This window comes from Aspergillus karnatakaensis, assembly GCF_047715665.1.
Source record: "Aspergillus karnatakaensis strain CBS 102800 unplaced genomic scaffold BJY04scaffold_109, whole genome shotgun sequence".
Classification (NCBI taxonomy): domain Eukaryota; kingdom Fungi; phylum Ascomycota; class Eurotiomycetes; order Eurotiales; family Aspergillaceae; genus Aspergillus; species Aspergillus karnatakaensis.
The window spans coordinates 1-25203 of record NW_027395821.1 but is presented as its reverse complement, the minus strand read 5'-3'; the positions used below and the strand labels follow the sequence as shown (position 1 = coordinate 25203).

General features: G+C 52.3%; 11 protein-coding genes across 11 annotated transcripts; 4 read left to right on the top strand and 7 right to left on the bottom strand.

The window, feature by feature from the left end:
- Window positions 1–186: 186 nt before the first annotated feature.
- BJY04DRAFT_212067 (Thiolase, N-terminal domain-containing protein) lies at window positions 187–3538 on the bottom strand (the record flags this gene model as incomplete). The annotated part of the gene is made up of 4 exons (XM_073714490.1): window positions 187–1797; window positions 2217–2345; window positions 2390–3334; window positions 3380–3538. 4 exons carry the CDS (start codon window positions 3536–3538, stop codon window positions 187–189), a joined length of 2844 nt encoding a protein of 947 aa, XP_073564262.1.
- Window positions 3539–3826: 288 nt separating this feature from the next.
- On the bottom strand, window positions 3827–4183 carry BJY04DRAFT_203898 (uncharacterized protein). Its single transcript, XM_073713409.1, has one exon. It carries the CDS (start codon window positions 4160–4162, stop codon window positions 3833–3835), a length of 330 nt encoding a protein of 109 aa, XP_073564261.1. The 5' UTR covers window positions 4163–4183; the 3' UTR covers window positions 3827–3832.
- A 1994-nt stretch (window positions 4184–6177) lies between these two features.
- On the top strand, window positions 6178–7369 carry BJY04DRAFT_225006 (lipase family protein; the record flags this gene model as incomplete). Its single annotated transcript, XM_073718111.1, has 4 exons — window positions 6178–6271; window positions 6319–6484; window positions 6563–6935; window positions 7007–7369. The coding sequence occupies 4 exons, from the start codon at window positions 6178–6180 to the stop codon at window positions 7367–7369; spliced, it is 996 nt and encodes a 331-aa protein (XP_073564260.1).
- Window positions 7370–7500: 131 nt separating this feature from the next.
- BJY04DRAFT_203894 (putative MFS transporter) lies at window positions 7501–9570 on the bottom strand. Its single transcript, XM_073713408.1, has 3 exons — window positions 8596–9570; window positions 8292–8547; window positions 7501–8233 (listed from the first exon to the last, which is right to left on the bottom strand). Exons 1-3 carry the CDS (start codon window positions 9425–9427, stop codon window positions 7651–7653), a joined length of 1671 nt encoding a protein of 556 aa, XP_073564259.1. The 5' UTR covers window positions 9428–9570; the 3' UTR covers window positions 7501–7650.
- A 383-nt stretch (window positions 9571–9953) lies between these two features.
- BJY04DRAFT_225004 (HpcH/HpaI aldolase family protein) lies at window positions 9954–10908 on the bottom strand (the record flags this gene model as incomplete). Its single annotated transcript, XM_073718110.1, has 3 exons — window positions 9954–10447; window positions 10520–10772; window positions 10849–10908. 3 exons carry the CDS (start codon window positions 10906–10908, stop codon window positions 9954–9956), a joined length of 807 nt encoding a protein of 268 aa, XP_073564258.1.
- A 772-nt stretch (window positions 10909–11680) lies between these two features.
- Window positions 11681–13350, bottom strand: BJY04DRAFT_212063 (major facilitator superfamily domain-containing protein; the record flags this gene model as incomplete). The annotated part of the gene is made up of 5 exons (XM_073714489.1): window positions 11681–12277; window positions 12326–12680; window positions 12729–12893; window positions 12947–13127; window positions 13179–13350. 5 exons carry the CDS (start codon window positions 13348–13350, stop codon window positions 11681–11683), a joined length of 1470 nt encoding a protein of 489 aa, XP_073564257.1.
- Window positions 13351–13492: 142 nt separating this feature from the next.
- Window positions 13493–14090, bottom strand: BJY04DRAFT_203889 (uncharacterized protein). The gene has a single exon (XM_073713407.1). The coding sequence runs from the start codon at window positions 13775–13777 to the stop codon at window positions 13556–13558; it is 222 nt and encodes a 73-aa protein (XP_073564256.1). The 5' UTR covers window positions 13778–14090; the 3' UTR covers window positions 13493–13555.
- Window positions 13493–14764, top strand: BJY04DRAFT_225931 (D-isomer specific 2-hydroxyacid dehydrogenase; the record flags this gene model as incomplete). The annotated part of the gene is made up of 1 exon (XM_073718303.1): window positions 13493–14764. Exon 1 carries the CDS (start codon window positions 13826–13828, stop codon window positions 14762–14764), a length of 939 nt encoding a protein of 312 aa, XP_073564255.1. The 5' UTR covers window positions 13493–13825.
- Window positions 14765–14862: 98 nt separating this feature from the next.
- Window positions 14863–18094, bottom strand: BJY04DRAFT_225929 (Zn(II)2Cys6 transcription factor; the record flags this gene model as incomplete). The annotated part of the gene is made up of 11 exons (XM_073718302.1): window positions 14863–15359; window positions 15407–15581; window positions 15626–15801; window positions 15852–16000; window positions 16058–16182; window positions 16235–16785; window positions 16844–16954; window positions 17008–17066; window positions 17119–17241; window positions 17298–17316; window positions 18079–18094. The coding sequence occupies 11 exons, from the start codon at window positions 18092–18094 to the stop codon at window positions 14863–14865; spliced, it is 2001 nt and encodes a 666-aa protein (XP_073564254.1).
- A 2001-nt stretch (window positions 18095–20095) lies between these two features.
- BJY04DRAFT_225000 (Zn(II)2Cys6 transcription factor) lies at window positions 20096–22058 on the top strand (the record flags this gene model as incomplete). Its single annotated transcript, XM_073718109.1, has 5 exons — window positions 20096–20168; window positions 20224–20242; window positions 20291–20364; window positions 20426–21158; window positions 21224–22058. 5 exons carry the CDS (start codon window positions 20096–20098, stop codon window positions 22056–22058), a joined length of 1734 nt encoding a protein of 577 aa, XP_073564253.1.
- A 249-nt stretch (window positions 22059–22307) lies between these two features.
- Window positions 22308–24740, top strand: BJY04DRAFT_203880 (copper amine oxidase). The gene has a single exon (XM_073713406.1). It carries the CDS (start codon window positions 22580–22582, stop codon window positions 24602–24604), a length of 2025 nt encoding a protein of 674 aa, XP_073564252.1. The 5' UTR covers window positions 22308–22579; the 3' UTR covers window positions 24605–24740.
- The last annotated feature ends 463 nt before the right edge of the window (window positions 24741–25203 follow it).

Sequence of the window (25203 nt, the reverse complement as noted above, 5' to 3'; positions counted from 1 at the left end):
TAGACAGGATAGATAAGTATTAGACATCGTTCTACTTGATTTATCGATTTGAGTATCCGTTCAATAAGATAGATCGTTTCTAGGATATCAATATCAACATCAGATATCAGCATTCCCTTTCTATCCCTGTAAGGTAGACAAATTTATATACAAATCATACCACACGAGGTAACCAGTAAGGTCTACCTAATGAATAAACCCATCCACAATCTCCAAAAACCCATCCGGATTCTCAACCATCGGCAAATGCCCCGCCCTACTGACAAGCTTAAGTTCCGCCCCCTGCTGCCCCTCAACCCTCAAATCCTCCGCCATCTGCTGCATCGTCTTAGGAAGAACCCCGTCCTTCTCACCAGCAACAAACAAACCCCGAACCTTCGCCTCCTTCATGCGGTCCCGCACATCATAAGCACACAGCGCCTGCATGGCTTTCTTAAATCCAGCTAGACTGTTATTCCGCACGACTTGCTTGACCTGTTCCGGAACTTCCGGCTGAAACTCGTAGCTTTCAGGCGTGAACCAGCGCCGAACGGTAATCTCGGAGAGCTCCTCGCCGATGATCGCCTCTTTGGACTGCGGGTGCACTGCGCCTTCAGAGGCTGCCATGTCTGCACGGTCATTCCACGCCTTCGCGTTCGTCGCGGGGGCAGAGGAGTTCGTGTCGCAGGAGATAAACGTTTTGACGCGTTCGGGATACAACAGGGACGTGTTGAGAACCGTCACGCCACCAAGGCTCACTCCGATCAATGTCGCAGATGGAATGCGCAGCGCGTCAAGAAGCGCGATGACATCTGATGCCAGCACGTCTACCGTAACCGGTGTTTCAGAGGCATATGTCTCACGGCCACGGGTGTTATATCTCAGGACACGGTACTTCTTGTTCCGCTCCTCGGAGAGGAACTTGCTCACGAAGGAGTCCCAGATTGTGTAGTCGACGAGGATGGAGTTGCTAAGGAGGAGGATGGGAGCATGCGGGTTCGTGCTTCCCTCTAGTCGGTACTGCAGCTCGACGCCGTCGGATGTCGTGATGAATGATTCAACGGCGGGGTTTGTGGTTGAGGGCAATGTACGTGTCTTCCTGTCATTCGAGTTCCAGGGCCCGATGGTGTCGCTAGACGCTAGAGAAGATAGCTCCCTCGGGGCAGGTCCAAACGTATACGCCCAGTTATACACCCGTCGCTGCTTCGAGGTCAGATACCCAGCGACCTTTTCGCGCCAGGGTGTTTCCATCGACGCCTTATGTTCCGCCCCACCAAGGCCATTTTGCGGGGTGAATTCATGCAAAGCGACGAATTCGCGGGGGGCTTTGGAGTCGATGTAGCTGGTCACGAACAGGCGGGATCGTCGCCATCCGGGGACCTTGGAGAGCATGGGGATGTGTTCTTCTTTATACCAGTTTTTCAAGTCGGTCTCCTTCTCGTTATCGGCGGGGAGGGTGGAAGTGTTGCTGATAAGGACATGCCCCGCAGCCTCGGTATCCTTTACCCGCTCCAACGGCTCAAAATCCGCACTCTTCTCGTCCTGGAGAAGATCGTAGAGTTTCCGCCCGACGTCAATCTGACTCATTGTGTTCTTCTCTCGGGTTGTCTTGATTCCGTCGCCGCGGAGAGAAAGGTATGTCTCGCGGTTCAGCTCCTCCATCTCGGTGATGTCGTACAGGGCGACCCATTCTGGTTCCAGGCTGTCGACGGCGCGGTACCGGAAGCCATTCGTGATGAAGGGGAGGCGAAGGCGGAGGGGGCCATGTTCGCTGTTGTACCAGTCGTGGAATTGGGCGGCGGGGAGGGAGCCATGCGGCTGCATGGTCACGTAGAGGAGGCCGGGGGTTGGGGGCGCCATTTTGTGGTATGCGGGGGTTTGTTGGTGATGCGAAGTTATGTCTGGTCGGGTAATGAATGTGGTGAGTGTGAAGAGTGGTTTGTCTTGCCCATGGTGATTTATGATGATTGCTGAAGAGTCGGGAGCGGATGTGGCGACGACTGCCGACTTCGCAGCCGATGGGAAAGCCGGGTAAACGCTTAAGGAGTGCGGGGAACACTCGGAGTATACAAAACAAAATCACCACTCAACAGGAGTTATAAAGTCAAGTCAAATTCATCATAATATGTACATTACGCCGGCTAATAACCAATCCCATGCTCAATCTATTCGACCTTGTCCAGTTTCTGCACAACCACCGCAGTCGCAGCCCCACCGCCGTTGCAGATAGCAGCGACACCATACTCTCCGGCTTGCAGTTGGTGTAGCAGAGTCACCAGGATACGCGAGCCAGAGCTACCGAGCGCGTGGCCGAGGGAAATGGCGCCGCCGAGGGGGTTGACGCGGGCATTGTGTAGGCCGAGAATCTGTACAGTTAGCAGGGTTCAATTATCAAAGATAGGACACCAACCTTCTTATTGGCCTCGATGACTGCAGCAAATGCCTCGTTGAACTCCCAAACGGCAACCTGGTCCTTGGTGATGCCCGCTCGCTCAAGAGCGATAGGAACAGCCTTGGCCGGGGCAACCGGGAAGTCAACCGGATCAACCGCAGCATCGGCAGAAGACACAATGCGAGCGAGAACTCGGCTGCCCTGGCCATACTCCTGAGCAATAGCCTTGTTCGTCAAGACCAGAGCAGAAGCACCATCGTTCATAGTCGATGCATTGCCAGCAGTAACTGTGCCAGTGCCATCACGTAAGAAAGCAGGCTTCAGCGTCTTCAACTTATCCTCGCGCAGGTTCTCGAATCCCTCGTCGCGCTCAATCACCAAATCACCCTTCTTGCTCTTGACAGTAACAGGCGCAATCTCCTCCGCGAACCGACCCTCAGCCCACGCCTTCTGCGCATTCTGGTACGAACTAATCGCATATGCGTCCTGCGCCTCACGCGAGATCTCATGCTTCTTTGCCGTGGTCTCCGCACAAATACCCATGTGGAACTGGTTGTACACATCCCACAGGCCATCCTTGATCAGGCCATCCTCCAGCTTAAGTTCCCCAAAGGGCGGCAACTGGCTAGAACGGGGCAGGTAGTACGGCACGCGCGACATATTCTCCATACCACCAGCGATCTGGGCACCAGCGAGACCGAGCTGGATATTCTGGGCAGCGAGAACAACAGCCTTGAGACCTGAAGCGCAGACCTTGTTGACGGTCATTGACTCGACATTTGGTGACAATCCTGCGAAGATAGTGGCTTGACGCGCCGGGGCCTGCCCGACGGAGCCTTGCAGTACGTTGCCCATGTATACATCGGTGATATACTCAGATGGGACATTAGACTTTTCCACAGCCGACTTGATGGCGACGGCGCCGAGTTGTGGTGCAGAAACCGAGGTGAATGAGCCGTTGAACTGGAAAATCAGTACCGTGACACGTTTATTTCAAAGAACGCATACCTTCGTCGTCGGCGTCCGGGCAGCACTCAAAATGTAGGCATCGCGGATCTCCTGGAGAACGGGTCGGGCAGCACTGAATTGCCTCCGGCACTGCCGAGAAGCGGGGAAGGCTGCGCGGTTCAGCAGACGGGCAGTGACAGTGGGCGTTGTGATGGGCATTTTGACGGATAAAAGGAGTGATCAACGCGAGAGTGAGAGTAGAGAGACGCCAGGTACCTGGATGGAGAGAGAGGAAAAAGAAAGAGGAGAGAAGAGGAGGAAGAAGAAAGCAATGCGGAGAACCCCTCTCCGGGGAAGACACGATGGATGGCGCCGCCACTAACCGCCCCTCCGCAGCCGAGGTGCTCACGTGATCCACCTTTAATAATCTCTGATTCATGATAATTCAATACATTCTGTTGGTCGAGCCTTCTAGCCTCTAGGTACCTATCCTGCCTCGAATTGTTGAAAGAATCACTGCTTCTGCCTCTCAGCCTGCTCCTGCCCAGCCCCCAAGCCCACACTCTCCAGCACAGCCTTGACCTCCTCATTCTCACCAGGACTGCTATAATATGTCGCCCCTAAACTCTCCAAATTTCGGCAATGCTCCTCTGTATCTGTTGTTACCGGAAGCCGATTATACTCCTCCAACTGCGCTTCGGTAGGCTTAAGGACCCAAACGCCACCCGCAGCCGGCCAGCCCATGAGTGTTGGTCTGGTGGACTTGGTGACCGGAATCTTATTTGCGAGGTCGAGAAGCTCCTGTTTGGTCATAGAGCTAGTGTCGGGGGCGTTGTCTGCCATGGCGAGAGGTGTAGAACGTGCAAACTTGCAGTAGATACTGAGAGCGTGGTGGAAGAAGGAACAAGAACTGCTAATGGCTAGAGTCTAGAGGCAGAAAAGGGGTGTTTTATGTACCTGCACTAAGATTTATGAGTCAGACCGTGGCAGCCAAGTGATGGGAGCCTGATTATGGACATTGGACAGTGTACTCTGGCTGGACAGTGGTGGTCACCTGTATGCTGTACAGGCTGGCTGTCTCTGGCTGATGATCAGATAAGATGGTGCGTGGGGCCGGGCCGCCGAGCCTACAAGAGGCGCCCAATAAGGGACCACTGAATGTCGACAGGTATGAATGAAGCCTCACAGTGCTAGATTATATCAAGACTCCCAATACTCCAGTGGAACTATATCCGTGAGATGCATATCGGCCTTCAAATTAGCAGTCTGACAGTCTTACAGTCTAATCTATATCCTGTTGACCATGACCACCTCGAGGAGAACCCTGTTCGTGCACTTCGTCCGGACAGTGCATAGCAGGAATCAATCCTTGTTTGTCCTCGACTCATTCCTGCGTCGCCAAGGTGACCTAGATGATTTGTCGCAGTGATATGACATACTATATCCTGTTTCCCTATCCATCCTGGAACCCAGCAGCAGTTCCCTGCTTAGGAAGTACCGGCCAGCAAGGATGCCTGGGGCATCCAATCTCAAGCTATATAGCCCCCTAGATGTCTTGCGCTTTCCAGGAGCACTCAAGCAATCCAATCCAATCTCCTTTCCGTACCCATCGTTGGACTCTCATCAGTGATACAAGGCCAGCATCTACCGACTTCCTCACTTATACTTAAACCAAACCTTCATACCCACATTGCCATCCCCACAAGATGAGCCTCCTCCCACTCATAGCCTCCTCTCCCACAGCACAACCACCCTAGCCGTAAACGCCGTCGTCTTCGCCCAAGGCGAATGCTCCGGCAACACCGTAGCAGCCTGCATCGACCTCCCCCAACAACCTGCTGCACCCACCCAACAGGCGGCCTCATCGCCTCCGCAAACCTCTCCAGCCTCCTGCACGAATGCACGATTGGAGTGTGGTACTACGAGTCCCTCGGGGCCGCAACCCAGTGCGGGATCGCGCGCGACACCGCCGCAGGACCGCAGAGCTATATTTGCATGACTGGCGGAAGTTCAGCGCCCGGTGGCGGTGCTGCATGGCATGATCTTACGGCCTGTCGGGCTGCGGGCCCCGGTGTGGGGGGGATCCAGCACGGAGACTGAAGCTGAGGTTGAACCTGATGCTGTGCGCGAGGCACCGACTGCTTGTACGGCTCGGGTGCTGGCGACGCATTACGCGCTGGCGGAGGATGGGAGGGGGGTTTATGTTCTCAGTCCGACGCCGGGAGCAGCATGAGGATATGACTCGACGGCCGGCGGTGAGGGGGAAGGTGGAGGAGCTGGATATTTTGAGGGAATTCAATGCGACGTATTATGAGGACCTTAGCTTGGTTTCTGGCGGCAGGCATCTAGAAGGGCTTCTCGTGGCTGAGGATTATTGATCAGCATAATAGACGTTCAGCCGGAACCTAGACTGTCCTCATGTTGCACCTAGTTAACAATAGCCTTGGACTGATGTTGTGATATTGACCTGGCTAGATCTTTGCTTTTAGTTGATAGACTCCCAGCTCTTCATTTCTGAACCTCTTTAGCTCTCAATATTCTTTTTGCCCTAATCAGATTCAGTCGCACGCTGCTCTCTCGGGTGGACTGGAGACCAAGCAGCCAGGGGTCAATAGAGCTACCAGACTCACACCATACATAGAGAGCATCACCGAGGTAGTTCTCCCAGGGAAAGGCCTGAGAGCATGAGTTTCTGTCTTGTGGACATGGAAAGTTAACTCAAAACAATCGAGGCAATCTAAACTCTGACCTGATTAGGGTTACCACTGACGTCTACTATTCAAGGATGGCAGCATCCTTTAAAATAGGCTTACCTGCACGGCTGATAGCATAGTAGATCTCTGCTCTTTTAGTCCTCGATGCATGAAAATAGGATTGCTCGACCGCTCCTCCTTTATACCACAGCCCTGTTGCTCCTGTTGCCTCCATGGGCGTCTCAGTCCGTCGCCCAAGGTATATCCAGTCCTCACAAGTACCAAGCATGATCTAATACCGCTCAGAGGTAAGCCAAGCAACCATCGACCGCTTCAACATATTCGCCCAGTACTCCGCCGCCGCAGGCTGCGACCAAAACAACAACTCGACCGACTCGCCCATCGTAACATGCGACTACTACTGTCCGCTCGTAATAGACTACAACGTCACCACGCTCTACGAGTTCAACGAGTACGCACACCCAGCCTAGCCCAGTCCAGCTCAGCCCATCCCACGAAATCAAAGCCATCTACTAACAACTATGACCAGCCGCGGCTGGTGGACCGACACAACGGGCTACGTCGCCCTCGACGAAACACGCAAGCTCATCGTCCTCGTCTTCCGCGGCAGCGTCTCCAGCGACAGCTGGCGAACCGACCTAACAGCCATCCCCATCTGGCTCCTTACGCTCTGCCCCTTCTGTTGGGTGCACGCGGGGTTCCACAGCGCCTGGGACGCCGTGCGGCGCGACGTCGTGCGCGAACTCAAACGCGCTGTTGATGCGCACAGTGACTACCAGCTTTTCTTCACGGGCCATAGTCTCGGCGGCGCGATTGCAACGGTGGCGGCGACGCTCTTGAAGGGTGAGAGGGAGTGGGAGAATTGGGGGATCCAGCTTGTGGGTTTTTTCTCTGGTCTTTGGGTATACAATGCCTCTTATATGTATATGTTTGGACTGACGGGTGAAATTCATCCGGTATTTACCTACTGTAGTATACATTCGGCGCCCCCGTCATCGGGAACAGAGCCACAGCAAAGAAAACTACCAAGCTGGTATCCGTCTTCCGCGCTACGCACGAGAATGATCCTGTTCCGAAGCTGCCGCCGGAATTAGCGTTCCCGGCAGACTATGTCCAGCCTTCGCCTGAGTATTGGATTACCTCTGATAACGGCGAGCCGGTTACCGTTGGCGATGTGGATTATGTTGAGGGGGTTGGCAGTGAGGGGGGAAATCGGGGGACGGAGGGGAACGACGCCTCGAATCATATGTGGTATTTCGGTAACATGACAGTCTGTGCGAAGCCGGTGGATGTGTGTAGTGGGTGGTGGTGCATTATTGGGAATTGGTTTCAGTAAGTTGATAGCCTTGCTGGCTGTTCGTGGGTGAGTGAGTCTGGGTATAGATTGCATTTCAAAGGCGCAGCCATTGGGTTATATTCAGGTTAGGTACGGATGAAATGCTACCTACTATATAACTAGTTAAAGTATTAAAAAGAAATAGTTGATTATGTCCCTCTAGAATATATCAATGTATGCTATATGCTATGCACCATGTAATAGCCAATTTTCGAACACCGATTCCCGAAATGCTCAGCACCAAAAAAAAATGCAAATGCAACCCATCTATGACTTCTGCATCAAACATCCTCCTTGCGCCTCTCCTCACCCCTTTCAACCGACCTCACGGGCGTCAACACCCGACTCGCCGCCTCCGAAACATCCCCCTCCTTCTCCACCCTAGTCGTAACCTGACTATCCTCCACCTCATCCGGATCCCGCGGCCTCTCCAACCCCCGATCCCGAATCAGGAGACAAGCCAAAAAACAAACCCCAATCAGCGGCACCTGCAGGATAAACACCGCCTTCGAAGCCGAAACATACGCATCCACGATCCCGCCCCACACATCCCCGGGCACGCTATCCTGGCTCGGCAGCGAGTACGTTGAATCCGAGAGATGCGCGTAGCCAGATGGTAGGTTCGAGCGCAGCGTAGCCTGCAGCACTGCTCCAGAGACGGCAAGGCCGCAGGCGCCGCCGAGGCAGCGGAAGAAATTCCGGTCTGAGATCACGACTGCGCGGTGGCGCTTGGAGCAGTGGGCTTGGAAGGCGACGAGGGTGGGTTGGAAGGTGCAGCCGATGCCGAGGCCCGTGACTGCGACAATGACGGCGATGATGGCCGGGTGGGTTGTGCGGGTGAAGAGCAGGGTTAGGCCGGCGCCGCTGTTGGAGCAGTAATCAGTATTGGATGTTCTTGTTGGGGAGAGAAAAGGAGGCTTACAGGGTCCACAGGCCGAAGCCGACCCAGATGACTTCGCCGTAGCGCTTGAACCGCGAGATGTACTGTCCCGAGAGCACGGAAGCGATGGATTGGCATGCGACCATTGGTGCTGTCAGGGCTGCGGAGACGATGGGGCTCCATCCTCGCGCATTTTGGTAGTAGAGTGGGAGATAGTAGAGGTAGGCCTGGTAGACGGCACCGAGGAGGAAGCTCTGCAGGAAGAGAGCGATGATGACCTTGTTTTTGAAGAATTCCACTGCCACTTGTCAGTCCACCATCCATCCTCAGGAAAGAAAAAACTTACTAGGCAACATCGGCAAAACCGCAACCTTCCACTCAATAAAGAAAAACGCCACCAGACTAACCCCCCCAATAACCAACATACTAATCACCATAGGGGAATCCCACTCAAAATAACTCCCACCCCCGGAGATCGGAATCAGGAGAAAGATAATCCCAATCGAGCTCGCCACAATACCAAAGTAATCAATCCTCTTCAGGTTCGCCCGCAGACTATCCTTCGGCTTCGAATCAGGAATCAGAAAGTACCCAACGACAATCGAGCACGCTGCCAGCGGCGCAAGCATCCAGAAGAACCCCCTCCACGTAGCGCGAAGGATAAACGCCGCCGCAATAAACGGCCCAACTACATTCGCTATTCCAAGCGACGCACCCAGAATACCCTGGTACTTCCCCCTCTGTTCGAGGGTCACGACATCCGAAACAATAATCATAGCTAGACTGCTAATTCCGCCGCCCGCCACACCAGCCAGACCACGGAAGACATAGAACATGGCCGCATTCTGCGACAGGCCACAGAGTAAATCCGCAACGCAGAGTAGCGCAAGCGCACAGAGGTAGACGATCTTACGGCCAAAGATGTCGCTCAGCCGGCCGTAGAGCACGCTGAACATGGTGTTTGCGATCAGCGAGGAGGTGCCGGCCCATGAGATGGTGTTTTTGCCATTGAGGTCTTCGGCAATGGTGGGGAGGGTGACCGAGATGCCGTTTTGGTCGACGAAGGAGATGAACAGGGAGATTGCGAGACCGGCGAAGACGACTAGCAGGCGGCTGCGCGGGAGGATGTTGGTCTGGTCGTGCAGGGCCTTTTCGGCGAGGTATTGTTTGTTTGACATGGTTGGTGTTGCAGTGGTTGTAGCATTAGAGCATTAGATAGGGAGATCGTTATAGCAGCCGTCAATCGTGAATATCGGAATCAGAAAGAATGACTTGTGTATGAAGAATTATAAAATCCACCTCCAGACCCAAAAATCCAAGACAGCAGCATGTTTGATGACAAGGAGAAAAACCAGCATCTTTATCTCAGTCTGACGCCGCCAGAGTCTGAGGTGCGACTATCGATTCCATCGGAGTACGTGCCGACAGCAGCCCAAACCTGTCCTGGAGAGAAAACAATGGCCATGATTGGTGGCAATAAACTTAGCTTTCGAGTCCACATCACGGTGGGTGACGTGGAGAGAGCAAAATCTTTGCGCCTGGTGGCAATCACTCGCTGCTGGTGGAGTGTCTTTCGGACCTCCGATGAATGCTCGGATGCCTTCCGATGACCTCCGACGGGCGTTGGAGACTTGATATCTTTTGTTATCGGATTTGCCCGAGTCGAGTATCTTATCAGTAGCGGATTTATGCGTTCTGCTCTAGCTATACATCCCCCTCCAACAACCGCAACTCCTCCGCCGTAGCATTCATAGCCTTCGCCAACAACGGCAAATCCACATGCCCAACAACAAACCTCGCCCCCAAGCTGCCAACATAATACTTCAACAGGTCCTGCCGGTTATATATCCCCGCGACACCAAGTATCTTCCCGTGTTTCTTGACAGCCGCTGCAATCTTCTCCATACTCTCCACGAACGAGGGATGGTCAAAGTCCCCCGCGACACCCAGCTCAATCGACAGATCGTTCGTGCCGATCAGAACCACATCAACACCCTCAATCGCTGCAATATCGTCAACGTTGGAAACTGCCTGGGGCGACTCGACCATCACGATGACGGTGGAGAGTTGCGTGTTCCCCACGCTTGCGACGGAGGATATACTCGTGACTTGGTAGCCCATATGCGGGAGCATCCCTGTGACGGACCGTTTTCCCAGGGGAGGGTATTTGGCTGCGTTGACGGCGGCGAGGGCTTGATCTGTTGGTTGTCAGTCAACCAGCTTTAGGTCAGGTTCTCAACGAACAAAGAATTCGGAACAAGAAGACATACCAACAGTATCAACATGCGGCACAATAACCCCCATCGCCCCGTTATCCAGCACGCGCTGGATAAACCCCGGCCCCGCCTTCCCTGGCACACGGACAAATGGTGAAAGACCCGCGTTCATCGCAGCGACGGATAACTGCGATGCGGTTTCTAGCGAGAGGCTGGAGTGCTCGAGGTCGATGAAGAGGGCGTGGAAGCCTGCGTTGCGGGCGAGGTAGACGGTTTCGGGGGAGGTGATGAATTTGATCCCGAATGTCTAAGGAGTGGAGAGTTAGAGATGTCTGCATATATCCTTTCAGTGAAAGGGGGAACGGATGGATTGGTGGACGTACACGGCAGACTTTGCCTTGGCTGGCGAGGGTGACGAGGTTATTGGGGAATGTGGAAGCCATTGTTGTTCCTGGGTATTAAACTCAAAGGTTGCTTGGATTGAGATCATGGTGAGTGTAGCTGGGGGGAGCCACTGTGCCCATATATGTTCTTCGTACTGTAGTGGGCACGGAAGTCCTGTGGGGTAGGTTGATGAGGAGAAGCAGTCGAGATCTGACTCGCAGTCTCTACTAGGCCAGCCTCAACTGACCGAGCCGAGACAGACAGTCCCTGATGGGGATCCGAGCCTGTGCCTACTGAGCTCTGTAGTTGTTGAGAGTGAACATCGGGAGTTGAAGCCGCTGAAGCTGGGGATGGTGGGGTTCAATGGACCCTGAGTGCGGCTGTTGTTGCCGTGGTCTACTGTATACAGTACATGCTCCATCACAATTCCTGATGGCTTACAGATCAAGAAATAATAGGGTCCACTATTGGAATTCTGCTGTTATTGGGGTTGAGTCTCTCAATGATCAGGGTAAGACCCTTTAGTTGGAAAGTGAGTCCTGCAGGTGAATTACTCCTTAGTATGGGAGCACCCACCTGACCTCAACGAAGACCGACGATAAGGGCCTGCTGGACACGACACGTCTTAGCTTTTCCAGTATTGGGAAGAGTTGTATGGATCTAGATTTGCATGGACTCATAAGAGCTCTCGCCTACAGTAGCTCCTCGAGAAACACTCCCAATAACCAACTTTAAGCCAGTAGATCATGTTTCCGGTCAGAGTTGTATTTTGGTATTTTGCTCCGGATGAAAACTGGGCTAATTCAGAAACATCCACCCATAATACCTAGACTAATGTGTATACCTGAACCCCCTGTCCTGCCTCTCCGTCAAGTCCGACTCGGCCGTAATAACCGTCTCCTCACCATCTCCATAAAGCCCCCGATCCCTCTTCCGATTCGACATGCGCGCCGTGAAATAAAACACCAGGAGAACAATAATCAACAGTCCCCAACTAACGACACTGGTAATGCACCCCTTAGTATACCTCGGCGCATCCTCCGCCTGCCAAAGCTGCGGCGACGCAATGCACCCCACACAATACAGCACGAAAAAGATGGCCCCAACCACAGACTTCTTCGTGTTTCCTCGCACATTGGACGCCATCAGGCCGACGGCAATTCCGAGTGGTGGCGCCGTACACGCCGCAAGCCAGGTGCTGACCACGATGCCCCAGCTATTCGAGGCGGGGAGGGTGAGGAGAAGCAAACTTCCGACCATGGGGACTGCGCAGAGGAGAATCCCACCGAGGGACCGGGCTTGTGGCCATTTCAGTGGGATCAGAGCGCCGATCCAGACTAGGCAGAAGGCAATGGCGCCGCCGGGGAGACCAACGAGCATGGTTTGGAATTTACTAAAGCCGACCCCTTCAATGACGAGTGAGGAGAACTGTAGTTGTTAGTAGTTATTCTGTGTGAGAGGCTGCAACTGGCGTACCTTGACAATCGCCGTCGGCATTGTGATAAGAAGGGCCATCAGGGCGTAGATGAGTGTGCGAGGGTCAGTGACTGCTTCTCTGGCCTGTGCCCAATCAAAGTTGGTCTTTTCGCGGCTGGCACGGTCTCGGGCGAGGCGATCCGTTGCGATCTTGCGCTCCGCTTCATTGAGAAACCACGCCGTTGTGGTGTCTCGGGGCATGAGCCAGAGGAACAGTGCGCCGGCCAAGACCGTGAGGCCACCGCAGAGAAGAAACATCACTCTCCAGGTCTGGAGAGACATCTCAGCACCGCCAACTCCGTACATCATCAGGGCGCCGACGATCTGCGAAACTCCGAACATGGAAACCCAGGTTCTAAAACAGTCAGCTAATAGTGGCGTAGTGATCGTGAATGGTACCTACGCAACACGAACAGGATGCTCTCTGCGACAGTACCAGTTACTAGTGATAATCACAAACGACGGACTGACAGCCCCTTCGAAAAATCCCAGCAGAAACCGGATTGCACCGAGGCTGTTGAAGTCCTGAGACGCTGCTAGACACATCTCAGCTCCGCCCCAGAGCACACTATTCACGTGTTAGTATGGCTGACGCGCACTCTCAAGAGCCTTGGAACTCACATGGCAACTCCAACAAAGTAGGTGATGCGAACCCTGCTCATCAGGTACGCGGCGGGATACTGAGAAACAAGCTGGCCAAAGTAGAAGAGAGACACGGCCCAGGAAAACTCTGAGCCGGTGAGATTCAAATCCTCCGACAGATCGAAAACAGCAGCATAGTTGATACTCTGTTTGTCCAGGTCTAGAGGCTGTCAGTCTATCGGTCTTATTCAGAAACGGTGATATTACGCACATTGGAAGAAGTAGACGACGGCCATCAAGGGCATAATGACACGATCAAGTTTCCTGATAACTTTCCTTTCCTCCTCAGGGTCAATGACAGGAGCGGAGTTCTCCTGCTTGGTAGGCTCGTGGCCCACAGTCTCTTCCATGGTCACTTCGTCTTCTTTGATAGAACGAGTCATAGTAAGCGATGGGTTGTAGATGTCGGCAGAGAGTGCTGTTGGGTTGTCCCTTGCTTCCCCACGGGGAATGCATAGGAGCTTTAAATAATGAACAGGGTCGCATGATAGATTTTGCCTCTTCATGGGAACGTCTGAATTTGCGACAGGAATGATTGCGGGCCTCCACACTTAGCCAGAGCTCTAGCGCCAAGATTGGGGTAAGTAACTAAAAAGTCCACGGATGTAAAAGCCGCACCCGGAGAGGGGCACCGCTGTGTGGAGAAGCAGTACCCTGTGGACAATGATGCGGATTTGGAAACCGAGCAGTATCTTCAGCTGTGAGGAATGTCCGTCGCCGAGGGGTCGAGGGTCGCAAGAAAGCCGACCCCGTCTCTATAACTGCAGCTAAAACCAAACTCGATCCGTTCAGACAAGTATACCACTTCATTCAGTATTTGGCGAACTCTGAGGCGAACATTATCCGATAAGACTCATCATGGGCTCGATCGGCCCTGCACCCAGCATCTACCTCCTGGAGGAATTCCCGCCGGCAGCTGTCGAACACTGTCAGAAGCTCTTCCACACCATCCTCCCAACAGACCCCGAAGTAAAGAACTGGCGCGAGAACGCAACGGCGATCCTCGTCCGTGAACTGATCATCTCGGCCGACGACATAGCCCAGGCAAAGAATCTCAGAGCAATTGGAAAACAAGGGGTGGGAATCGATATCATCGACCAGGATGCGTGCGCTAAGAGAAACATCGCAATCCTCAATACACCCGGGGCAAACGCACAGTCAGTCGCAGAGCTAGTTCTCTCTTTGACGATGGCGGTTGCGCGGCAGCTTCGGTCGATTGTGGTCAAACAGGCAGCAAACCAGGAAGTGCGCAAAGAACACTGTTCAGGAACCATATTGCAAGGCAAAACAATTGGCATCATAGGAATGGGTAATATCGGCTTGGCGGTTGGCCGCATCTTCCGCGGTGCTTTTGGCTCGCCCATCTATGCATATGATCCATTTGCCCCGAAGGATGCCTGGTCGGATCTTGAACACATGAGAGTGGACAATGTCGAAGACATGCTACCCCACGTCGACGTATTGACCCTCCACTTGCCTTTGACGCCAAAGACTCGCGACTTCATCAGCGCTCCCCAATTCCAGTTGATGAAGAAGAACGCAATTCTCATAAATGCTGCCCGTGGTGGCATTGTGAACGAGGCCGCTCTGGTCCAAGCCTTGGACAATGGAACCATCTATGGCGCAGGCCTAGACTGTCACGACGAGGAGCCACCCATATTGCAGAAGTATGAGGAGCTATGGGCCACGGGTCGAGTAATCAGTACACCCCATATTGGAGCCACCACTCGTGAAACCCAAGTTCACACCGCTACAACAGCGATGAACAGGGTGTATGAATATCTAACCACGCTATAAGAGAAGGTATCGACGACAATCTGATCAATAATTTTGTAGCCTGTTTGAGTTGCACGTTAGCCATTAATCATACACATATGTGTTCGTAGGATCTATCCTTACCGATATATTTGATTCTCCAGAGCTTCCCAATCCGTTTCGATGGTACCAACAAGGGGTAAGCCATTGTTAGAGTAGAGGGAGTAGAAATCATGCGGGTCCTGCTGAAGTAAGAGCTCGTCGATCTCCGTCACCCACTGCAGGGCCGGCTCCGAAAAGTCAACCGGCGTGATGCTGTCTTGCACTGGTGGAGCTATCCCCACTGGTGGATTGAATATGGCACTGGTTCCCTCGGGCTCACAGGCCGAAATGGGGTTGGCCTGGGTGTTGTTGTCGTTTTGCTCTCGGGAAATGCCAAGATGTTCACACATCTGTAAAATGTCCACCCGTCTGTTGTAGGCTGCTTTGTTTCCATGAGAGCTGAGATGATCGAGCAGATGGAGAGTCAAGTTTATGTCTCGCCAGCATGACTCTTTGCCGGGGTGGATTGTTCCGGCCAGGACAAACACGAAGGCGACGGAGAAGATTGCATCAAGGTCGAAAAAGCCGAAATTGGCTACAAAGCTCAGTCTGAGTCAATTAGAAGAATTATGTGAAGCTTACCCAGTAGCCGTTGACTGCGCAGTCCGCTCAAGATAGCTAAACTACGTTTGGCGGCATCGATGCAAGCTTCGACAAACTGATGCAGGGGTTCAGATGTGACATCGTGATTTTCGTTTTTCATTGCAATCTTTCCGGCTAGATGGAGCAATGTTGGGCGTGTGGCAAGCATTATGGCCTTGAAAAGTCAGCAAAGCTTTCGCGTAGTGTGTGACACCGTACCTGATAGAGCATCAAATAGAGCGTGGCCTTGGATCTCGTAACTGTAACCGGTTGGGTGGAAAAGTCCAACTCGAGGTCTTTGGGTATGCTGCCTGAAATTTGATGTAATGACACCAGAATTCTCTGGACACCTTTGACAAAGGCCTGCTCTGTTTGAGCTTTCTGACCGTATATCACTATCGCAGTTAATATCTCATATAGCAATGACGATTCAAAGATAACTGACCTTGCAGAATTTCACCAGTGGTTTTCGCTATTTTAATATTCACAGTGATTGCGGCTGGTGAATTGAACCCCGGCGAGGTATCAGGATAGCTCGCTCGAATAGCTTCGTCTTGTATGCCTGGGGGGTTGCCGGTCGCCGCTGCTAACCTCCTGTATCAATCATTAACCTCATGCTAGATGCAACCCAACTCGTGATTCTCGAATTACCTCTCTTGCATATAGATCGTCCACCATAGCCGGTTGCAGTGCGCTCTTTCGGATCTTTTTGTAGACGTGCCGCCGCTGTCCCGATGAAGATTCATCAAAATTGCAACGCGTAGACCCATACCAGCCTATTCAGCTTAGCCATATCCAGCAAGTAACCAAGATCCTGACAGCACTTACGTAGAGATAAGCATCCTCTTTTCGGTCTGCACACTGAAGGTAAAAGGCCATCAAGCCCATGACTTCCACCCCCAACGCTCCTGCTGCACTCACTGAGCATAGATCTTGAACATATTTCAAGGCTTGAGTAAAGAAACTGAAGCCCGGAAACGGTTCACCCCTCTCAATCGAGCCCTGTAAGAGCTTTCCGACAGCAAGCACCATCAACAGTTCAGCAGTCGACACGGCGTTTTCCAGGAAAATAGACTCATCCTGATCATAGACAGCAGAAAGACGGTCCGAAAGTGATCTCGGATCAAATAGGTGCTGTATACTCCCGATGGAAGCCGTAACTGTATCCACCAAACCCTGTGCCTGTTCTTCGGTCGGCCAGTCTTCAATCCCAAGGGGAGCTGGCTCGCTGCCGTGTGACAATATCAGGTCGTATGCATTGTCGGATATTTTCGAAGCCCACCCTCTCGATTGAGTAGTAAAAGACCTGGCGTCAGAGATGGCTTTTATATGGGAGCTAAATGTCACGCTCGAAGACATTAACATGTCCATCTCAATAGCTTCGTGCGCATCGTTAGCATATCCTGGCATCCTAGGTTTACTCAATAGGGCACTCACCGGATCCCGTAGATTTGGTCTGCTGCATGCTTGTGGAGCTGTCTGCAAGGTCCAAGCTTGGCCCAACAATGTCTTCATGCGAAGATGCGGCGGGTGTGGCTCGTCCATCGTCTAGTGTAGTGTGAATTTTGGGTTTACAAGCATGCACATTGTTCCTGGCTTACCAGCGATCGCATACAGCTGCCCTTGAGATGCGACTCTCCTCTCTAGGTCTTCGACATATCTATAGCCCGGTCAGTGACCAACATACAAAGCTAGGAAATTGACAAACTGACGCTATGGAGTACAGTTTGCGTTTCCGGGTTTCATAAATAACACATTCTCTGTTCCTCTTCGTGCAGTATCGACATGGCTGATTGCCTGAGCATTTGATTTTGCGTTCTCGACAAGCAGTGCATCTGGTGATTGAATCAGTCTCCAATCAACAACGTGCTGCAGCGGGAATAGTGCTTACGCGATCCGAGTCCTAGCAGCTTCGCTAGAAGTCATCGATAAGCCAAATTTGCCAGTGGGCCTGCATGGGCTCGGTGGACGGTCCATTCGATGGCTGATCTGACTAGAGAGAAGGGGGATTGTGGGAGAAAGTTGAGACCAAGTCTGAGGAGATGGAGAAAGAGTGTGGAGGAGCGGCGCTAGACCATTTTCGGCTCGACCTCACTTTCCAACGAGAACAACGAATGTTCATTTCTTAAGAGTCATCATAATGGCTGATCACCACATTACACGAGACCTTCCACTTAGTCGTGCGCCTTGTAAGTCCTCCCAGAACCAATATCAACATTCCAAACAGGTATTAGCAAACTCAGAGGACCTATGGAGTGTTTCCAGGTACCTTGAGCGAGTCTCGTATCGTGGAATCTTTCATATTCTGATAGACCAAAGGGTCCTACCACGGATGTCTCTTCAAGATATTAGCAAGATCTGCAGATAGGATCCGAGGTGAGGTTGCAGGATTCACCATCCCATTCCAGCACCAGAAGCTCCCACTATCCTCTATTCCTTTCTCACTAACCACCTTCAGCATCCCCCTCACACTCTCTTCCGGTTTTATCACACCAGATACCTCCCATGGGAGTTGAATATTCGACATATCGCTACAGCCATTGACAACGACATGTTAGCCTGCCAGGTCGATCGAAATAAGAATGAAACCGGAATATCAACTCACGTCTCAACCTCCCCCAAATGTAGCGCCAGAATATACGTCCCCTTCCCTTTTCCACTCACTTTTTTACTACCAAGTCTCCCCATCTCGGCCACCAGATGCCTGACCCCCTGATTGAGCGCTGCTTTACTAGCAGCGTACACGGCGAACCCGTCCTCGTGCTCTTGGAAACGCGTCGCGGAGCCCGAATCCGAGGAAATGAAGATTAGCTTCTCCAGGCGGAGATTCGGGACGGCCAGGAGTTTCTGCGCGCAGATTAAGGGGCCGATGGTGTTTGTAAGGAGGTGGTGAGTGAATGATCCGAAGGACCTGGTTGCTTGCGAGTGGGGTTAGCATGATACAACCATTGCCATGCACTGCGCATATCATCTTCTGTAGGAGCCTGGACTGAGAACCTAATCCCAGTATATCGGAAGAGTTAAGATGATAGAGGCAGCGAGGTAGACGAACACTTGAGTAACCCGGTTTGGATATTGGTTCACACCGGCATTAAGCACGACATTTGCGATTCCCAGATTCCATTTTTCTGTTATTTCTTGGATCCGGCGCATACAGGCCTATCCCTAACTTTCTCTGGTTAAGGCTTCAATCCTCATCATTCATGGCTGATTTATCCACTCATCTTCCTCAAAGTCAGGCACGTACATCTATGCTCCCTGAATCCGAGACATCACATTTCTCTACAAGACAGTGTCCTTTTCTACCATCAGTCGTCTGTGCCTGATTGATAGCATCGAAGAGTCCCGTCGCTGCAGACGGACTGCGCACCGCCGCGATCACGCGCTGGTTGGCTTCGAGGAGCTGTTTCACGAATTCGAGGCCGATGCCCCGTGAGGCTCCGATTATTATCCATGTCTCGGTTTTGTTGTCGCACATTGTAGGTTTTTTGTTTCTGATATTCTTGGGAGGTGTGTTTTTTGTAGAGGAAATGGGTAAGAGGGAAGAGGCTGGAGGGGTGGGGTGAGACAAAATGATTTTCTTGGTACTGTCGATATTGAGTAGTCGTTATTGTTGCGAACTACAGTATTGGGGTAGGAGTCTAGTGCATAGTACCTACACAGGCGCCCGCCCGCGGCGTATATTTAACCCAGAAGGGAAAGTGTTCCTGATAAGATCGGAACCTTGATTTACTTGACATTGCCGAGTTGATATGATTAGCTTCTGGTCTTCCCTAAAGCACCATACGGGGGGTGCTTGTCTCATATTATTTAAGAAACGGGGGAGTCAAAGTTGTTTAAATATACAAGCGTAACTAGATACCCCTTCCAAATATGTAATGACTTGGAAATGTAATCTCTTAATAGGTATAATCTCCTATCCTAGGTCTATACAGGAGCCAGACCGCACAGATTGTACTTCCAGCCAAATTCCGGTCACTTCTACAAAAAACATTTCCCGAGTCTCGTCCTTCCGTCGAAATCCTCTGCAGCCCTCGAGAACCCGAAAACAGGGTCGCGCCTACGTCTTGCTGCAATCGCTGTGGCTGCTCAGAGCTTGGGATGACCGTGCTGCCGTATGGCAGTCTCCTCGCGGACGCCAAAATCTCTAATCATGGCTCTGTTCGAAGCACATAGACGCACGACGTGAACACGAAATTGCCACTGAAACTGCTCGCTACCGGACACGCTTCCCTTTGTATGCTTATCGACTGGGCGACTGGACGACTGGACGCACGAGCACCTTGATGCAAAGCACAGCGAGGCGGGGGAGAGAGACTGCCACGATAGAGGAGCTGCTGGATTTCATTACCTTGCACCTGGGCATAATATCGAGAATACTGTTTGAGAGAATGCGTCCGTCTACATGCCATCTTATCGATTCCGTCTAGCTCGCTTGATTCGGTTGTGGCGGTTGAGCTGGAAATGGTCAGAGTTGACTAGTCAGCTTCAGAGGCGCGCATCGTAATGGATAGTCACTGTTTGATAAAGACAGGTACCCGTTGAGATTGAGGAGTTAGCTTTTGGCAGGTGGCAAGGCGGCGGCGCTGGAGATAGCGAACCCCTCACCTCCAAGCTTCTCCAACTCTCCTCCATCCCACTTCAAACCCTTTGATCTTTCAAGTTCTTTCGCGCTGTAGTTATTAGACCATGCCTCGTCGCATCCGCAATGCTCCCTACTCTCGAATAGGCTGTGTTACCTGCAAGAAGCGCCACAAAAAGTGTTTGTCGTCTCGTCTCCTACTGTTTCCCGTCAATCACTAACTTGCTCTTACCAGGCGACGGGAACAAACCAGAGTATGGCCCCACTGGGTGAGGCAATTATCCTCTCTAATGTGCTCTTAGATGCAATACGTGCCTAAGGTTAGGCCTCGACTGCCGGCAGAGCGACGGCTTCCGCAACTTCTGGGGCACTACCGGTAGCCGTTCACCTGAAGCATCGAACGCTAGTCAATCTAGCACAGCTTGGGTAGCCTTCAGCCCTCCAAAGCAGGTACAAGCAGGAACAAGCAGGAACACCCTCATCTTCAGAATCTTCCAGTGCATCCTTTCTTCCAATCGTCACCTCGGACCCAGCCGATGCAAGCGACTTGGATTGTCCCTCGACATTCTCCCTCTTGTCGGCCCCGGCAGAATCACCAATAACATATCCTGAACTTCCTGCACTCGAGTCTTTTTCATCAGATGATTACTCAACCGAACTATTACTCCCAGCACAAGTCGGTTATTTCCCGAATCTACAGCACGCAGACTGGCAGAACCTGCAGTACTATGTCGAGAAATTGTCCGATCTAATCCTGAACGGACACGCTCCCCAGAATCCTCTTCGCGAGCTTATCATCCCCCGGACTGCTTCGTCGCCACTCCTTTTGCAGGCGATCTGCTCAATATCGGCCCAACACCGCGCCAACGGCACCGCAGAGGGCAAAGATGAGTTCCAAGCTGCCGCAACCGCTTATTATCTGAGATCTCTCTCAAAGCTCAAAGAGTGGATTCCTTACATCTCATGTCTCCAAGAAGCAGAGGGTTATCATGACTTTGAAGCAACCGAGCTCGTGCTGCTCATCTCCATCTTCTTGTGCAAGCACGAAATAATCAAAGCTGGGGTAGCAGATTGGCGACCTCATTTGACGGCGATTGGATCCTTTTGTCGCTTGTTAGAACAAAATGGCCATTCTTCTTCAACAGAGACTATTAAGTATGCGCGAAGCTTGTATGTCCTGTCCGAAACTCACTGCCTTGAAGAACATGAGTACTTGCTTGGCTGACAAAGATCAGTATTCTCTATCACCGTAGCGTCTCCAGTATTGCCGAGTGCTCTTCACAGAAGACGGCCAACCCAGTCCATCACGAAGACCCTGATCTCGACCAATCAGTCTCAACCTACGTTGTCGACCCCTACATGGGACTGTCGCAGACCCTAGTATCTGCCCTGCAGCGTGTCTCACATCTCATAAACCTAGATCCCAGCACTGAGATGGGCCGAATTGCTCTACAAAGAGAAGTTCCATCAATGTGCGTCCTACTTCCCAGACCTAAATCCCCAGAGCCACCACCGGACTTGGCTAATGGCAAAAGCAGTATCAACATGGTTAAAACCAGAGAATGGACACTCAACCTAGCATCTGTCCCCCGTGACATGTCCCCCGACTCCATAACCCGCCTAATCTACATCGCCCGTGCCTACGAAAGTTCTATCTTCGCCTACCTCCACTCAACTCTTACAAGACTCAACAAGCGCGCTACAGCAGACACATTCAGTAGCCATATCCATGAGAGCTTTTGGAGCCAGCTCCACGACCTGATCCCCATCTCCAAAGAACAAGCCATATCAGACTGTCTGAGCGAAATGGCTCAGGTCCCGGCCGGATGTCCAGAAGAACCAGGCCTCATGCCGCTACTATTCATTGTATCCTGCGTAACGGAAAGCGCAGAGGATACGTGGTCTGTTCTCAAGCGGGTTGAAGTCCTTGCTGTGAGCTTTTGTCTGGGGAATATGAATTTCGTAGGGGCTTTCATGAGGGAGGTTTGGGTGAGGAGGGTGCAGCAAAGAGGGTGGGGGGATTGGCAAGAGTTGTTAGCGCAGTTAAAATGGGATCTTATTTTATCTTAATGGAAGTGCTGGAATCATACGATGGTGAGAACCTTGAGTTTCTGGGAGTCGTATGATCGGCGTGTGGGAGATCGGTTTTGCGGGAGAAGGACCCCTGGCGTTGACGGACTCACTGAGCACTTCGATAGGTACAGCATCGGGCCAAATGATAGCACGCTAGCCAGCGGGGCAAAGCATCAGGGCGTATTTCAACCCGTTTTTGGACATAGTGGCAAAGGTAGAAGTTGGAGTAGGTGCCCTCCATCTTATCTTGTCTCGTCAAGCTCAGCTAATCCAGAAACGACCAGGCATACGCTTCTAGACACATTCGCATACAGCGCAAGATTCTCCAGAAGAGGTATATTTTCCTATACCAGACTTTGGCGGTCGTCGAACTGCTACCGGTGGCACTTACACGATGCGTCGTATAAAGGTACAAGATGTCTCTGGCTTTGAGAAGAGTCTTGCGATAGCGACTGCAGGTTAACACACTATTATTCTGCACTTTCGATCACTCTGATACGTCCTCTGCTCGTCTCAAAATGGGTCCCATCGCTCCTATTGACAGCCTTCACCCGTTCGACCCGCTGCTGCCCGGTGAAGTTCGACTGGCGACCGCAATCATCCGCGCCGCCCTTCCTGGCGTTGACATTCGCTTCAAGACGATTGACATTCAGGAGCCCATCAAGGCCGATGTAATTCCTCTTATCGAAGCTGAGCGCTTGGGCAAACCTTTGGACGTCCCCCGTCCGGCGCGTCTTCTCTTCTCATACTTCCACCGACTCGACACAGGCGCATTCCTCAAGGCGCTGCTGAACATCAAGGACCGCAAGATCATCTCGATGAAAGAGTTGCCGGCTAATATACAAGGCCCTGCTGATGCAGACGAGCTTATTGAGATGGAAGAAGCTTGCCTCAAGCACCCGGACGTTATCAAAGAGATCCAGAAGATGAACCTGCCTCAGGGCATGACTGTTTGCACAGACCCCTGGGTGTACGGGACGGATGAAGAGACCGAGACTCGCAGGTTATACCAGTGTTACATGTACATTGTGGCTGTGGACCACCCACAAACCAATCATTACTCCCTACCTTGCGACTTTTCGCCTGTATTTGACGGAACCACCAAAAGGTTGCTCTGGATCGATAATCTTCCCATGGGATACGACCATACTACCAGTAAGACACAGCCTTGGAGGCGTGTTGAGGCAGTGGAATACGCGCACGACCTCTTGAACGAGCCCCTCCGAACAGATCTCAAGCCCTATATTGTGCAGCAACCGCAGGGTGCCTCCTTCCAGGTCGACGGACGGCTGATTCAATGGCAAAAGTGGCGATTCCGAGTTGGCTGGAATGTGCGCGAGGGTATGGTCCTTTACAACATTACCTACGACGGGCGCAATGTCTTCTACCGGCTCTCCCTAAGCGAAATGACCGTCCCGTACGGTGACCCCCGCAAGCCCTACCACCGCAAGCAAGCCTTCGATGTTGGGGACGTTGGATTAGGAGTGACAAGCAACCAGCTCAGTCTCGGCTGCGACTGTCTCGGCCACATCCATTACTTTGATGGCTGCAGAACCGACTCCAAAGGAAACGCCGTTTCGCTCAAGAACGTTGTCTGCCTCCATGAGCAAGATGGTGGCATCCTCCACAAACACAGCAACTACCGCAACCAAGCCGCCACCGTCGTACGCAACCGCCAACTTGTCGTGCAAATGATCTGCACGGTCTCCAACTACGAGTATGTCTTTGCCTGGATCTTTGATCAAGCCGGCGGTATCGAGTTCGAAGTCCGTGCCACGGGTATCCTGTCGACAATGCCAATCGACAACTCCTCCGGCCTTTCAGTTCCCTGGTCCACCAACGTCGGCCCAGGCGTCTCAGCGCCCAACCACCAACACGTCTTCTCGCTGCGTATCGACCCAGCCATCGACGGCTTTGCCAACACCGCAATCTACGAAGACAGCATTCCCCTCCCCACAGAACTAGGAGTCGCAGATCCCTATGGTGTCGGCTACATCGCAACCACAACGCCCCTCACCCACGCCGGGCACTTCGAAACCTCGACATCCAAAGCCCGCGTCTTCAAGATCCGCAACGACGCCATCATCAACAAAATATCCAACAAGCCAGTTGCCTACAAGATCCAAACCCTCGCTTCGCAAACCATGCTCATGTCTCCCTCCTCCTTCAACCGCAAGCGCGCCGGCTTCGCCGCCCACCCGGTCTGGGTCACAAAGTACCGCGACGACGAGCTATACGCTGCAGGCGAGTTCACTAATCAAAGTAAGTCGTCTAAGGAGACAGGCTTGGAGAATTGGGCGTCTCGGGGCGAGAATGTCGTGGACACGGATTTGGTCTTCTGGCATACTTTCACCCTTACACATAATCCGCGTCCTGAGGATTTCCCTGTTATGCCGATTGAGCGGATCAGTGTGCATTTGAAGCCGAGTGGCTTCTTTGAGAAGAACCCGGCGCTCGATGTGCCGCCTTCGAGGCAGGAGGTTAATCGATCTTGTTTGCATGAGGGCGGAAGGGGTGGATCGTCGTGTGGGGGGAAGCTGTAGGGTGGTGTGGCTTTTACCTTTCGCATATCTAAGCAGAATCTCAGCAGAAACAGTCATGTAGTCGAGATTATACGATACAGTAGTGAAGAATATACGTGCTTGTTGCATATATAAATAGGTAGTCTCAATAAGTCCTGACTCTTTCCTCCTCCAACAAGACTAGGATATTCAGTAGTGTAGCTATCTAACTGTCGCTACGCATTGTCTGTTCCTCATGGCCCCGGGTCAATTTATACTCAGTATGTTTGCTTTAATTGCCTCATATACGGTCAGACCCATACCCAGACTAATACTTGGACTCCACCCATCTACAGCTCATCCCAATAAAATCCCATTCCTCTACTCTGCCACCAAGGCACAGCAAGCGAAAAGCTCCTAATCGAAATCACTTTCGTTTACCTACATACCACTTTATCATCCAACCCACTCTCCCCTCAGGATCCCCTCGATAATCTCCACCCCCCTCAACAACACCCCCTCACACATCCTCCTCGCAACAACCTGCACCCCAACCGGCATCTCCCCTTTGCCTTCTTTATTTCCATCCCCATCTTCAAAATACCCACTCGCAGGAACCACAACAGCCGGATACTGCAACA